The sequence below is a fragment of the Protopterus annectens genome, chromosome 10.part0 (genome assembly GCF_019279795.1).
Source record: "Protopterus annectens isolate FY-2018-M chromosome 10.part0, PAN1.0, whole genome shotgun sequence".
Lineage (NCBI taxonomy): Eukaryota > Metazoa > Chordata > Ceratodontiformes > Protopteridae > Protopterus > Protopterus annectens.
In genome coordinates, this window is record NC_056744.1 from 16,178,372 (window position 1) to 16,194,643 (window position 16,272).

At 39.5% G+C, this 16,272-nt stretch overlaps 1 protein-coding gene across 3 annotated transcripts in view; it reads right to left on the minus strand.

Annotated features, from left to right (window-relative positions):
• MYO15B (myosin XVB) overlaps positions 1 to 16,272 on the minus strand; it is a 1,190,858-nt gene that overhangs the window by 290,875 nt on the left and 883,711 nt on the right. For all 3 annotated transcript variants that reach the window (XM_044084949.1, XM_044084950.1, XM_044084948.1), the window contains one exon: positions 13,230 to 13,293. In XM_044084949.1, coding sequence (XP_043940884.1) covers positions 13,230 to 13,293 — 64 coding nt within the window. The remainder of the gene's footprint in view (positions 1 to 13,229; positions 13,294 to 16,272) is intronic.

Consider the following 16,272-nt stretch of genomic DNA (forward strand, 5'->3'; position numbering starts at 1 on the left):
ATACCAAGAAGAGGGATGATGCTTTGAGATGTTCCACACAGTTTTTGTGATTTAGGCCCTTGATTTTCTTAGTGAGGAAGCATTGTGGTCATTCCAGGTGTAACAAGTACTTAAGCAGGTACATACCAAAGAGGGCATTATACTCAATGATCGGCCTAATGAGTGCTGGGTACAGTGGAGTGATTACATCCCTGAATCTTGATGCCGTACCTTTAGATGTAAGCTATGCAATGAGAAGGTATTTCCTTACAGTAATGGATAAGTGCTGACCAAAGCACAGTTTTTTGTCAACGCAGGTTCCTAGATCCTTGACTGCTGCATTAAATTTCTGGGGTATGTTGTCACTGGGATAGTTACAAGGTAAGTCATACCTGCTGAAGGATATGATTATACATTTTTTGGTGGTTTTGACGGCAGCTATTTGTTTGGGACAGGCCCTCTTGGAGGATCATGAGCATCCTCTGGGGAGTTTATGATGGCACCAAATTTGCTTTCATCTGCACACTTAGTCAGCCAACAAGCCCTTAACATTAGCTTTGAACTCCAAGAAGTAAATGCCAAAGAAGAGTGGCCCAAGTACTAGACCCTGGGGTACACCGCTAGAGAGAGATCTTTTGAAGGAGGTAGAGACACCCACCCTTATTTCTTGAATTTTACTTGTGAGGCAATTTGCTATTTGATGAGTTATACAGGGATTTAGAATTAGCTGAGAGAGCTTATCATTGATACTTGAGTGTGGGATGGTGTTGAATGCATTTGTGAGGTGTACATATTGCAGTATTTGCTTTCAGCCATAACTACAGTAATTGTTTTGAAGATGTCAATCAGATTAAGTAGGCAGGATCCACCTTTGATGAACCTGAACTGGTTTAGGTTGAAAGTTTGTATGTAGCCTAATTCCATAATTATCCTTCCATAGCCTTACAGATGAGGCTGATCATGGTCATGGGTCTATACTTACACAAGTCTGTGGAAGCTCCACCATTGTGCAAGGTAATTACTATTGCTGTCCTCCATTCCTCTAGCATGAAGCCTGTTTTATGGCTGATATTGAATAGCCTCTGTAAGGGGTCTAACAAGTTACATTTCAATCTGACCAGGAGGTAGTCTGGTATGTTTTCTGGCCCCATAGAAAGTGCAGTTGTGTAAGTAAACTTACCATAACAATAGATATTCAAATAAGGCAGTAGCCTAAATTATATGGGTTATCTCCTGCTAAGGATAGAATGACTGGCCAGCTTCCAAGGCTTCAGGGCACTTTCCACTCATTAAAGGACATGTTTGGGTGCCAAGCCCTTCAGAGCTTTCATGCCAACATTGACAGAGAGGCTGAGCCCTGAGATGACATGACTAGTAGTAAAATAAAACAAATGCTTACACCCTGGCATCAAAAAACACAGTAACAGATAAAGGGGATGGGGTGGGAGAGGCTATTGCAGCAGTGATCATTTGAACATCTAGTGTTATGGTAAGTTTACATCTGTACTATGTTAATTGATCACTGCTGCAGTAGTATTAGTTATATGGGTAGATTACCCTAACTTAGAGCATCTTAGAGGTGGAAGGAGAAGAGTCTAAGACCCCCCCCCCCCGGAAAATGATCCTTGCAAAGCCTGACCTAGACTTAGAGAGGGAATCAAGCTTGTAGTGCTTTGTAAAAGTATGTACAGAGGACCAAGTTGCTGCTTCTTGAATACTTCTAGAATATGACCCTTTCCAAAAAGAAATATGAGAAGCCATGGTCCTAGTACAGTGAGCCTTGATGCTTACTGGAAAATTTTTGTTGTGGTGGAAATAACAAAAGGTAATAGCATGAGACAACCATTTGGCAATAGTCTGCTTTGACACAAGATTGTCCCTTCTTAACTTCATAAGAAATAACTAGGAAGATCAGAAAGATTTTGTCCTGTGAAGATAGTCAATGAATTGTCTGTGGACATCCAAGGTATAGAGTATCTTCTTTCCATCATTTTTTGGGTTCATGGAAGAGCACAGGGAGATGGATAGCTTGGCTTTAAGTAAACTCGGATATCACCTTAAGCCTAATAGTGGGATTAGTTCTCAAATAAACCCTCTCCCTGTAGTAAATGAGATAAGGTTGACCCATCACAACAGCTTAAAACTCATATACCCTTCCTGTAGAGGTCAGAGTAGTCAGTAAACATGTTTTTCCATGTTAATAAGAACCTCAAATCAGCTAGATGAACTGGCTCAAATGGAACATGTGTTAGCATATCTAACACAAAATTAAGATCCCAAGAAGGAGCCACTGTTTTTTTTCAGAGGTCTCTTATGTAATACCCCTTTCAAAAACATTTGACATGAGAATGCATTGAAGGTGGAGGATCCATGAGCAAACATGCTGAAATGGCCAACAAATAAACCTTGACAGTGAAGACAGACCATAGGACAGTAACTGACATAAATATTGTAAAACCAGAGAAACACTATTCCTGAATGGGTTCTTGTTATGCTGTTAATACCAACTTTTTCAATTTGCTTATATATGATTTTCTAGTAGCAGGTGTTCTCGCCTCCATAACATATACTGCACATCCTCAGTAAATGTGTTTAAAAGGTATTAAGACCCTATCATCCAGACAGTCTGCTGAATTTGATTCAGGTTGGGGTATACCAAATATCCCTGTTCTTGCATGAGTAGATTCAGTCTGTAAGGAACCTTGTGGCAATTGCCCCTGCCCATTTCCAAAAGAAGAGAAAATCACTGTTGCCTGAGCTAGAAAGGAGTTACTACAATGATCCTGGAAGATTTCTTCTGAATTTTCAGAAGTACCTTACATATCACTGGAAAGGGTGGAAGGACATGCAGGAACAATCCTGTCCAAGGAAAAGAAAAGCTATCTGTTTTCTAGTACTTCTTGCATGGAGTCCTGGAACACAACTTTGCCTGCTGATTGTTCAGACAACAAGCAATGAAGTCTACTTGAGGAACTCCCCACAGATGGATCAAATCCTGGAAGATCCCCTGATGTAGTTTCTATTTGTGAGGCTCTGTCTTTGTCCAGCTCAGCTTGTCTGCAAAGCAATTTTGCTCTGACAGAATGTAGGGTGCCTGTAGAGAGGGGTAGACTGTGCTTTAAAGCAATATCCTATGCTAACTTGGTTAGTCTGCACTTGGGGTAAGGTCTGATTCCCCCTTGCTTGCTTATGTACCACATCACTGTGTATTGTCTAACCACCCGAGTACCTTGATAAGGCCAAGCATTTCTTTTATACTACTCATCAAGCAAAATCTGAGGTGTCTGTGGTGACTCACTGCTTTGGAAAAGGGGGAAGACGGGGAAACCTGGATTGAGGTAAATTGAAGTGCCCCCCCAAGGGATTTCTCTTCTTACAAATCTCAGGACTGGGATTCGAAAAGATAAATGGATGCTGGTGCTGGGACCAAAGAGACTTCAGATACCACTGCATCTTTCTCATGTGAAGTTTTTCAAGAGGTATTTTAAAAATTGTAGAAACCATGAGTACTCCGGGTGCTCCGGTTTCCTCTCACATCCCCAAAGACATGCTGCAAGTGGACTGGACATGCTAAAATTGGCCCTAGGCATGAGTGCATGCATGTCTGTCTTCTGTGGAAGGTTGAGCGCTGGGCTGGCAACTCGACTGCCAATCATGAGCGGACAAGGTGATCCGCTGTGGTGATACCTAACCAGGAAAGCCAAGAGAGAGAGAGAGAGAGAGAAAAACCATGAGACCTAGAATCCTGAGGTATTCTCTGGCAGTGACAGAAGAATGAGCAAAGAACCTTTGGAATAAATCTACATATACATCTCTTTTTTTTCCTGTGAAGAAAAGCTCTTTGTACTGGGTGTCTAACAGACTCCAAAGGAACAAAATCCTGTGCGATGGAGTCAGAAAAAAGGCTTCTGAATGTTCTGGAATCCCAGCCTTTGTAGATCTGTCAACCAAGAAAGAGATTTCTAACACATTAAGAAAAGACTTTTCAAATATAAGCAAGTCATCTAAATATAAAAATATGTGGATACCATGTAGCCTGCAATGAGCTGCTACTGGAACTAGACACTTTGTGAATGCTTTTGGAGCAGTGGATACCCCAAAAGGTAAAGCAGAGAACTGATAATGTGATCCAGACACACAAACCCTTAATAGATGTTTGAAGTCTGAATTAGGAATGTGATGACAAGCATCTTTTAAAGGGTTACTATTAGAACAACGAAAAAGCATTTTGTCGAATGTGTTTTCATTGACACATGTAGAGCGAACAGGCAAAACAGCGAAGCGGCTGTTCATCTAATTCTTTCCCTGGGAAAGAAGTCACTTGAATGCTTTGTTGCTTTGCCATGTTCAGCAGTGTAGTGTGGCCCCTTGTCCGGTATAGCTCCCGAGTGTGAATGTGCAACAGTTACTGACCTTAGGGTTAGGGTGTGGGTTAAGGTAAGTGCATATGTATGAAAGTGTTTACTGTTTTTTACTTTGCGTTAGATGTATGGTTGCGTTATGTGTGTATGTGTTTTCAGCTGTTTACTTTTGTTTTTGGGGGGTAGAATTAGGGTTAAGGTAAGTGTGTATGTGTTTGGAACTGTTTATTTAAATGTACGAGAGTTACTGACCTTAGGGTTAGGGTGCGGGTTAAGGTAGGTGCATATGTTTTAAAATGTTTACTGGGTTTTTTTTGTTAGATGTATGGCTGGGTTATGTGCATATGTGTATTTAGTTGTTTACTTTTTTTGGGGGAGGGTTTAATTAGGGTTTAGCGTATGTGTTTGGAAGTGTTTAATGTTTTTTGTGGGGGGGGGGGTTGGAACAACGATTTCTTTTCCTAGGAAAGAAGTCTCTGTTCTGTGGTTTCAACATTTTCAGCTTTCGCTGAAAATGTGTCGCTGAAACATCATTCGCTGTTTTCAGCATTCGATGTTTCAATATAGATCCCTTTTAAATCCAGTGTTACCAAAAAAACTCAAATAAGGAAGAAGGGGTAAAATGTTGTGATGTGACAGTATTTTGAACTTGGATGCTATCATATATGGGTTCAGGAAAGAAATGTACATATCTCTTGTACAGGCATTTTCTTTTATTGGCACCAAAAATATCATTGAATAAAAACCTTTCTCCATTTGGGAAGGTGGAGCAGTTTCTATTACTTCCTGAGGCAACATGTTCTGCAGGGCAGGAGGAAACAGGGGAGTACAGGAGGAAACAGGGGATTTTGGTCTAGTGGATGAAGAATAACTCCCTGGAAGTATGGAATTTCTTTCCACTGCCATCTGTAAGCTTGCTGAATGTGCTTCAGGACTCATTTATCTGAAACTATCTGTTGCCAAAGAAAGAAATGGAGATTCAGACTTCCTGGAAGGCATAAGGGACTGCAAGAGTGGGAGGGGGAACATGGTACTTTATATAGTCATTCTGATTTATTTGCCTATCCTTTGACTGGAGGGTTCCTGCGCTCTTTTTGGAACTTCCTTGCACCTGCTTACCAGCATTTTCCTTTGATTGTTTATTTTGTTTCTTAACCAAATGGATGAGGAGCAGAAAATCCCTTGGAAAATTGGGAGTAGGAGGTCTGAAAAATCTAAGATATTCTGTGTATCAGCTGACCACTCTCATCATATTTTGGATAACCTCTGCAGCAGAGGGTCCAGAAACTAAATCTCTATCCAAAGACAAATTAAAATTTCATTTTTTACATCTTCTGGCAGGTTCTGAGAATGCAACCAAGCGCACTTCCTCAGTACAACACAATCCTGAATGTTGTATCTACATACTCATAAGCAGACTTTAAACAATGAATAGTGACCTGTGAAATGGAAGAAATTAAACCACACAAAGCATATTTTTCCTCACATGGGGAACTGCAGATAAACTATTCCTCATACTTTCACAATTAGTCAGAATAAACTTTAACATATGAGCCAGACAATATAAAATTTGAAAAATCAAAGTTACAGAAGCATAAACTTTTTTCCCTATAATAACCAATTGTTTTACTTTCCTTGCCTGAAAGGGAAGGACTGGAATTGCTTAACAGCAACTGGATAAACTAAAACTATAGCTGCCAGGTGAGATCTCGGAAAAGTGAATAACAACTTGAAAGATTGAGGCACTTTATATATTCGGTACTTACGTATTATCGCAACCACATTTTCATGCTGCGATCATTGACATAAAATTGAAGAACGGACATTTGGTCTTACCTTGTAAGGTCTGTCTGATACGTGTTTTACAAGAAAGTTCAAACATTTTTAAGGTGTGATGTAAGGCTGGGTTGTAAACAGAGGGCTTTGGTAAAGCAGTCACCATTTTAAACATTTTTAAGGTGCGATGTAAGGCTGGGTTGTAAACAGAGGGCTTTGGTAAAGCAGTCACCATTTTAAACATTTTTAAGGTGTGATGTAAGGCTGGGTTGTAAACAGAGGGCTTGGTAAAGCAGTCACCATTTTAAACATTTTTAAGGTGTGATGTAAGGCTGGGTTGTAAACAGAGGGATTTGGTAAAGCAGTCACCATTTTAAACATTTTTAAGGTGCGATGTAAGGCTGGGTTGTAAACAGAGGGCTTTGGTAAAGCAGTCACCATTTTAAACATTTTTAAGGTGTGATGTAAGGCTGGGTTGTAAACAGAGGGCTTGGTAAAGCAGTCACCATTTTCTTCCGCTGCTTCTTCACCGACTCTGCGGTGGCTTGACTGGAGAAACTAACTGCAATCTCTGTGCCCTTTTACGTGCATCAGAAGAATGTCTGATGGGAAGCAAAGACAATCAAGGGAGACTTTTTTTTTTTTAAGTACAAAACAGCAGTACTGCAAAATCTTTTGCATCTGCTAACTTCCTTTCATCCCCCCAATGCTAGTCTCACTTTATGGATCAATTATATTAGAGAGGTTAATCAGCTGTTTAAATGATTTTGCAGTACTGCCGCCGTTTTCTACTCGGAAATCCCCTTGATTGTCTTTGCTTCCTATCAGACGTCTAATTCTCCAAAGGATTAGCTAGCCAAAAATCGCAAGCAACGTTTGAAAACCCATACTTGTTTTACAAACCAAAAATAAATACAAAAAACACCAAGATAGTGTTTAACAGTCTACTACCCTTCCCGATCACTTTGTAAGGAGTCAGACAGGGTATACTGCTTTGGCTTTTTGTTTCCCGATGCTTTCTTTTGTCAGGGCAAAGGCTGAAAAAAAAGGAACGCGGAACGTGTTTTTAAGTGTGGAATGGGGGAACTTGCTTAACTGACATCTTGAGATACTGGCAGTAAATGGGGAACCTATTATTTCAAACCTTAATTTTTTTCATCTGAAGTGAGAAACCTACCTAAAAACAAGAACACATTAAAGAAAACATGCGTCTGAGGTTTCCTCATACTTAATCGTTCCCAGTTGACACAAGGGAAAGCAACCACCATTCACTTGAAAATGTGGTTGCGATAATACGTAAGTACCATATATTATTCTATCTGCTTTCTTAGCTGCAGCAGGCTGGCTATCAGGGAAGCCAAAGTCTGTGATAAACACATCCTCCACTGGGGGATGGCTGAAGGTTCTAGAAATTCCAACTGCAATAGCTCATAGTATTTTGTGAGGGACTGAGAAACCTCAGTGCTCTCCCAATTAAAAAAGTGGCACATTCTGGAAAAAAATCTCAGAGAAAAAGAATCCTTCACAGTGAGATTCAAATACCATACTCTTTTCTGAGTCAGAATCAAAAATCTGAAAGAAAACATCATATCTGTCCCTTTATCTTCCTCCACAGATTCAGAAGCATGAATCCCTTCAGGAAAGGAGGACTACATCTTTCTTTTCCCAGAAACCTTCTTATAAGAAGGGTCAATAGTCTGAACAAGACCAGAGCCAGACCTAATAAACTACTTCTGTCTAGTGCGACTGTTGCAGAAGACAAATGTTTAGTTTTTTATGCTTTTTATTCTTTTTTTTTCTTCACAGGAAATCTGTGGAAATATTTTTTTTTAATGGCAGCAGCAGCTTCACGAGGAATGGGCACAACTTTCTGACTAAGCAAGAGCTTCTTTCCTGCCCTTCTTACAAAACCAACATGAGTGGTTCTCCCTTGCCCACTGAGGGGACCCCAAAAGCTGCAGTCGACATGGCTAACCCCCAGTCCATAGTGGCTGTATTTGCTACACCAGAGGGAACCATGGAAAAAAGAGGAGTGGTCTGAAGAATCAGATTTGGCCACAGCAGTCATCTACCTGGACTGGGGGAAATTGCTAGCCTGCTGTGACGGCAAATGCATTTTGTTTATTTTTTTATTTTTGTGGCTGTAGTCTGTTCCATAGTCAATCTCTGTTTTGATTGTTCTGTGCAGAGTCTGAACGTCCACCCTTACTCTGCGTAGTTATTTTCTCCAGGTCCTCTGCTTTCCTTATACATTCCCAAGACATGTAGTAGGTGGATTTAACACTCTAAACTGATGACAGGTGTGAGCATGCATGAATGTATGAAGTATGCAGAACAACTGTGTCAGGGCTAGCCATCTGCTGGTATAAGCATCGACGATAGATTACTGTCACTACTAAAGTGATCTCCCGACCCCATGTACAAAAATGAGTAAAAAGGCGTTGTCGTGGATGAATGGTTTCTGAGGAGAACAGAGATATTAATGCAGCTATTTAAATGTACACAGAATTTGGTAGTAAAGTGTTCTGTGTAAGCAGTGGAGTCATCATGATAGAAGGAGCTTTTGAATTTAGTCAGGTCATCATTCAGTTTTAGCAGATTAGCCTTTGCATGATATCTGAATACCAAGGTATAAGAAGATTCTTCAGGCTTCTGTCTTATGGTGAATGTGACCAATCTGTGGCCTGATTTGGCCAGGAGGAAGTTACAATTGGTGCAGAGAAAAGCTGTGCCATATTGGTAAGGACCAAGTCCAGGAGTTTTTCATCACTGGTTTTGTTGCGGACTAACTGATTCAGAGAGCTTGTATTGATGAAGTGCAAAAATTTCTGGGCATATATGTCTGAGGATGTATAATTCTCCACTTTATGAAGGGGTCATTGAAGTCTCTTAGGAGAATGATGTTTGACTTAGTAAACAGAGACTACATAATAGTTAGGGAGGAGGTGTGGGCTAAGAGGGGCATACAGCAGGTTCTACAGTTAGCTATGATATGATTTTTTTAATAGGCAATTGGACATGGAAGAGTTTCAGGTCATTATCTTGTCTAATGAGTCTTGAGGTGGAAGTTTTTAGGAATATACTATATACTGCTGTCTTTAGTGACATTTCTACTGCATTGAGCTCAAATGTGTGATAGGCATTGAAACCCTGCATGGACAGAGTGGATCTTAACTGGTTCTGAGCCAGCTTTCTGTGATGATGCATATATTGATATTTTCCAGGGTGAGGAGTGCTTGTAGGTACTGAATTTTTTTCTATTAAGGTTCCTAGCATTGAGCACCAATATATTAATGTTATCCAGATTCTGCTTTGTTATTTAGCCAATATATAAAAACTTTGGGGGGGGGGATGCAGACCATCCCAGGCATAGCAGCCTTTGAATGACACCAGAAGCTAAGCTAATTATTGAGAAAAATAATCTTTTGTTCATACTATGGTATTGCTCTTGGTGATAGCAAAATGTTACCCAAGGCTAGTTTCATACCAGCCTCAGGCATATAGTCCAAGAGGTCTAGCAAGTCTCTCTTCATATTGTCCGAGAGGTTCATATCAAGACATTTATACCCATCAGTACCATGACAGTGTTATATTTGTACTTGTGATGCATGGACTTGAGTGTTTGCATAATATCTGTAATCATGGTGCTTGATAGGCAACTGACTGTAACCCTCTCTTGCACAGCCTCATGAGGGGTGCACTGGTGTCTCTCACAATGGAGTCACTTATGATTAGGATATTAAATTGCATGGAGATTTGAAATGAATATATGTATGTTTCATTGTGAGTGTTGCCTGTATTGTGTGTCTGTTAGATTGCTGAGGTACACTTAGGTGGTCTTTGCAGTTTAGGTGAGTAACTTTAAAGAGCTTCAGCATATAAGGGTCTAGGTGTGTTTTGTCTGAGCTCTGTGTACTTTGTTTACTGCAATGTTGTGGGATACTGATAACCTGCCTGCACTAAGACAATATGCTGGTGTGGGGATTTCATGTTATATACCAATGCACTGTGTCATGAATTCACTTTCCTTAAATTCAGGGACCAATATGGTGGTTTCCAGAAGCATTCTGTTAGCTTAATAAAACCTGTATTTACATGCCATGGCCTGCTTGGGATGTGTTTCGGCAGTTAGTTATGGTACTTTTTTGTGTTTTGGTTTTATATTCAGGAGTCACCATTTTATGTCTATGTTTTGCAACAATCAGGAGTGGTCCTTTCATGTTTTTTTTTCTATAACAATGTATCCCATGCAAATATTTATGAGTCTGTAAGAAGTCATGAAGACTCAGACCTTGCTCTACATACTAACCCCCAAAACAATAATACTGGCAGACAATATTCCAACAAGCCAGAATGATGTTTGAGGCAGAACTAACCTTATTATTATAGAATCTCAGGCTTAGTCTCAATCCCAAACCTACAGGCAATGAACTAGGATAATCACATTTGTCAGAAGGCAACAAATGAGATCACAGAGTTATCACTGCTGGCAGTGTATGATGCTAGAATAGTTAACTAGGACTGTACATGCATGTATGTAGAGGAAGGAGTAAGGCTAGTTTTGTTTATTACTATCATTATAGGTGAGTAACTTTAAAGAGCTTCAGCATATAAGGGTCTAGGTATACATATTAAATGTATCATTGAAAAAGTACTTTTCTTGTTTGAACAACCTGTGGACACTGTGAAAATTTAGAATACTTATTCTAGGATGGACACAATCTGTATGATTGGATGGGTAACCATAAGTTCACCTCGGGGGTTCCACCTGTGTCCTGTTTGGATAGGGGCAATAGGTGTTGATTGTGTAAATAAGGGTAGAACTTGGCTAGGCTTGTAAGGGCCCTAGGGCCATTAGCCTAGTAACTTCCTATGATCCTATGATCCTATGAGGCAGGTCTAGCCTGCCACATGGGTAACACCTACTGGGAGCACTAAGTATCCACCTAGTGGAGTTCCAAGCTGGCCGAGCTACCATAGTGCATTTATACTAAGTAGCTGAAAGGACACACTTACCTTCTGGAGGTAGCAAATGCAGGCTGGGGGGAGCTACCAAGGGGTGTTATTCCAAACAAGACAGGAGAGGCTGTCCCCCAAGACTAAAAAGCAGTCCTACTCCCTACCACTTGGCTCTCACCAAGGGAAAGGAGGACTCATAAGGGATCCTAGGTAGGAATGGATGGGCCTAAGGCTCACACTAGCCTATGCCAGGAATACACAGCTCCCTTCTCTCATAATGAATGGGTCAAATGGCTGAAGTTAATTAAGGGTATATCCTTCAGATCCAAAAATGTCATCATTCCTGTTTATTCTTTTCTCATCAAGCCAATCATATAATGCAAGGCACTATCTGGAATGTGCTGCTCCATACATCTTGTCCAGTTAACTTAAAAAAAAATAAATGAAGGACTATATTCCTTTAGCTACCTGAGGAGACTAAAAACCCTCTTGCTTTTTTCTTTTCTCTTGCATTGCCTCCTATTTGGTGATCTCTGCCTCAGCTTTGGGCTGTGAAAGATCCTGCCTTTCTAAATCTCATCCATCTAAGAAATAAATTAACACAAAAAACACTCAGTCCAAAGACCTCAACTTTCATTGCAACATAAATAAACCCTCTTGGAAAGATAGGTTTCTCACCCAAAGAATCCACTACCAAAGCTGAACAAGCTCTCCTTCCATGTTGAACAAGGTGAGACACATTGACCTCCTTCATATTCTGTCTTTAAAAATGGATGGGCGCCAATACATTTACTGCAGAGATAAGAAGTATGACCCTAAATGACAGGAGAGACAAATCCACCTAATAAACTCTTTGGATTGCATGGTTGCACTCCATGTGCTCACCCAGGTGACCTGACTAGTAAGAACTTATGAGGTTCTGTTATTATTTTTTTCCATGTTGCCTCAACTCAGCACATTGCAAAGGTGCAGTCACATCATACCTGCATATGCGTATCATGTCAATAATCTCACTGTGAGGAATGACCACATTTCTGATATTTATCTGAGCTATAAAAAAGTGAAAGCTTTTACACTACCTGTATAAGAAGAAACTAATAATCTTTCTTGCTTTGTACAGTAATACCTGGGCATTGTTTAATAACATTATGTAATCACTCATTGATCCCTACATAATAATAATAATAATAATAATAATAATACATGGCTTGTATTGTGATGCCATGGTTTAAGTTGCTGATAGTGCAATATTTGGATCTACTTTATGCACTTGAAAGCTGAAAAACCCGAATCCAAATAGCGCAACACGTAAAGAGCAAACCGTGAATACGTCGAATGAACGAAACCACAAAAGTGGAAATATCAAATTCGCATAGCTGGCCCATCTGTGGTATAGCTCCATAAGGTAAGTATGCGATAGTTACGGACCTAAGGGTTAGGGAGTAGTTAAGGTAAGTGCATAGCATAGGTAGGTAGTGTATGTAAGGTTTTGTGTAGGTAATGTATGTAAGGTTTAGTGTAGGGTTTTAACTGTATGTGTGTGGAATATCTAGTTTGTTTGGGTATAGCTCTGTAGGGGAAGTGTGCGGTAGTTACGGACCTTAGAGTTAGGAAGGGGTTAAGGATAGTGCATAGAACGTTGTGTATGTGGGGTTTAGTGTAGGGTTAGCAGTAGGGTTTTGGTGCTTTAATTTAGGGTTGGAAGTAGGGTTTTGGTTAGTGTATGTATGTGTTTTTTTATTGTGTTTGGGTAGGTAGTATGTTGCGGGTGGTGGGTTGGCCGACTATGACGGATCGAGGTTTTAAATTCCGCACTTTAGTACGTTCAACGTATTCAGAGTTCGGTCTTTATGTGTCGCGTTATTTGGATTTGGGTTTTTCGTGTTTCGAGCGCATAAAGTAGACCCCAATATTTCCTACTGAACACAGTTTGAAATTTAATTTAGTAATAACAAGTCCTTCTCTACTCTTTGAAACCTAATTCAGTTGTACAATGAGAAAATAAATGCTGAGAAGCAAACTGGAAAGACTCTTAGACTTCTGTGCAGATCAGGGTTGTGTTTTTAAAACCTAGTGACATAGTTTTTATTTACATCCAAGACTTTTAACGTACTATGACCTGAAGGAATAAACTGTAGGACTTTATTTGCTTACCTTTGTGTGATGGACCAAGCTTGCTGGGTTCCTGCCTTCAGCACTTAAGCCTTTCCAACCCAACCTGGAACAAAAATAGATTTGGATGTTAATAGTGCTGCAAATGTGGATTGATTCAGTCAAAATTATTTACCTGCATATTGAAAGCAAAGCTTATTGTTAAGACATCCTTGAATCTTGGAGTTGTGATTTCAGAAATACATACAAGGCTGGTAGTATAGTTCAAGGTGGTTGAATATATAAATTGTATGGATGGCAATACTGGTTAGAAACCTGTGTGAAAGTAAGGATCAGAAGCCAGGAGGGGTAATAATATAGCATTCCTACGGACTCTGTTCTCTTGGGTAGCTGGGGAGAATAGCAGTAATAATGCAGAGCTTGGAAAGCAAGATGCACTGTTGTGCGGTACCTTGCATGAGATTGCTGGTTGTTTTTCTCAGCTTTCAGGTCCCTGTCAGAATTTATAAACACAGAGGCATTCAGTACTGAGTTCAGTTAAGGTTGGGATTCTGTTGTTACACTTACCATATTTGAACCTCCACACTCATCTTTTCCCACACTTTAGAATATCCTCTTAAGAATGCTATTTCTGTTTCTTCCTTCTTATTTAATATTACTGAGGTAATACTTTCAAAAAAGAACTTAAGAACCACCTAGCTAACTCTTGGATCGACCCACATAAACCCTTACATTTCTCCTCTTCTACCTCTTTCTTCCGCTTATTTCTCTAAACTCTTACAGAAAGGCTTGGTTTAATACATTTATCTCTCTCTCATCATTTATTTCTAATAACTCTCATAGGATGTCCTGGCTTAATTGTTCTACTTTTTATTTTTCTCTCAATAAAAAAAAATGATACCATTATAATAATTACACCATTTTAATTGACAGGGCCTCGGTGGTGCAGCGGTTAGCATTGTCACCTCACAGCAAGAGCTTCTCCATTGATTTCTCATCTGGAGCGCCTTCTATGTGGAGTCTGCATGTCCTCCCAGAGGTCGAGTGACATCTAAAGACATGCAGGTAGGTGCGTGTGTGAATAGGTGTGCCTTCTTTGAAGGTTGGGCCTCGGGCTGGCAACTTGGCACCATAAAAATCCACTCCCAATCATTAGTGGACCGTAGTTCCTCTGTGGCGACCCCTAACCAGGAAAAGCTAAAAGACGTTATGTAATTGATTTTACTTAATTGTTGTAATTGATTTATTGATTTTACTTCATTGTTGTAATTGACTTATTGATATTACTTCATTGTTGTAATTGATTTATTGATTTTACTTCATTACACCATGTAACTTCGATTTCTTTGATACTTTTCATAATATTGTATAAACTATGGAGGTAACATGGCTGCAAGAAAGAACTGGTATCCAATAACATTTTTTAAGTATTTTTCTCCTAGACCTCCTTGACCATCAAATCCTCTGGCCTCTGACACTCCAGCAATTTGTCCCACCCGTTCCACCTGGACTTGGACCCTCATCATGTTGTTGGAGAGGCCATCTTTCTGCGAATGATCCATTTACCTGTAACTGAGTTATTATGTTCAGGCTGGGGGTGAAAGTCAAGCTCTGTGAACCACCATCCATTTTACTATAGAGCGCAATCCCCTTTTCATGTATACCTGCATATGTGAGGGCTTTCTGCATCTTCTCCTTTGTGTTCATGCATTTTGCTACAAGAGCACCCTGCGCAGCAAGATATTCAAGAAATGCAACTTGGAAAGGCAGCAGCACATGACAGACCCCATGCTGCATGCATTCCACCCGTCTTATACTATGTGCCAGAATTTCAGTGGTCACAACCACTTCATCCAATCAGGATGGACAAGCCAGGGTCAGCTCTCACTACCATTCTCCTTGACTAGCTCTTTCAGAACTTTGATCACTAATCAGTTCTAAATCATCCAGCCAATATGCAGGGCTTCATCCTTCTACTCCAAGATGTCAGCTGATGTGTGATAACATATTCCTTTCTGAATTCTGGAAAGTATGTGATGATATTCCAGCACCTGCATGAACAGGAGCAAATCAGTGACAACTACAGTACTTTGGTCAGCTAAATTCAAAGATACTGTAACCAAAGTAACCCCAAGTACAAAACCTTAATTACACTGAAAGATGCTATGACCAAACGAACACCAAGAAAAAGACCCTGCCTTCATGCCACAATAGCTAACATCTGCAAGGACAAAGGTGCTGTTGAACTTAATTGACAGAGATAAAGTAGTTATTTATTATTATTATTATTATTATTATTATTATTATTATTATTATTATTGTTATTATTATTATTGTTGTTGTTATTATTATTACTGCTGTTGTACATCATTCAACATCAACTACATAAACTCTTTTTTAGAGATTACAACTTGATTTGGTTATATGACCAACTTTGTGCCATGCAGTGTGCAAGTGGGAAGCATAGGACTTAAACATACCTCTTAGCTGTCCAGATTTTCACAGAGTGTCCAGATTTTGCCTCATATTTTTTGTCTGATCCTCATAAAATTTGTGGTTTTCTAGCAAATGAATGAGGATTGAATTTAGCAAAAATAGTAGACATTTGAGTTTTGGACTTCATATCTTTCAGAAAATGCATGGTAACACAAAACCTTTTATTCTAACAACTTTCTAAGTTTATAAGAGAAATATTTAAAAATTGTCCCTATTTTTGGACCTTTGTCCCCCATTATTTTTGACTTTGCTCAGATTTTTCTTTTATTGCACTGATGCTTTACTTGATTGGAAAGTTATGCATTAAGAACAAATGGAAATTAAAAATAAATAAGTAAATATATGCATATACAACTAGATAGATAATGAAAAATAGAATATATAAATTACTCCCGCCATTTCTGCCTAGAAAATCAGATCTTCAGCAGTCTAAAAGTACTGCTTTATTATTCAGAATTGTTAGACTGTCATGAAGTTCTTCAAATTCTGTAATGATTTAAGGCTGCCTCCTCTTAATTGAGAAGGAATTTTTGTTTGTTCCAGTATAGAAAAAAACAATCAGATTAAATGGCTATAACTTCACTGCACT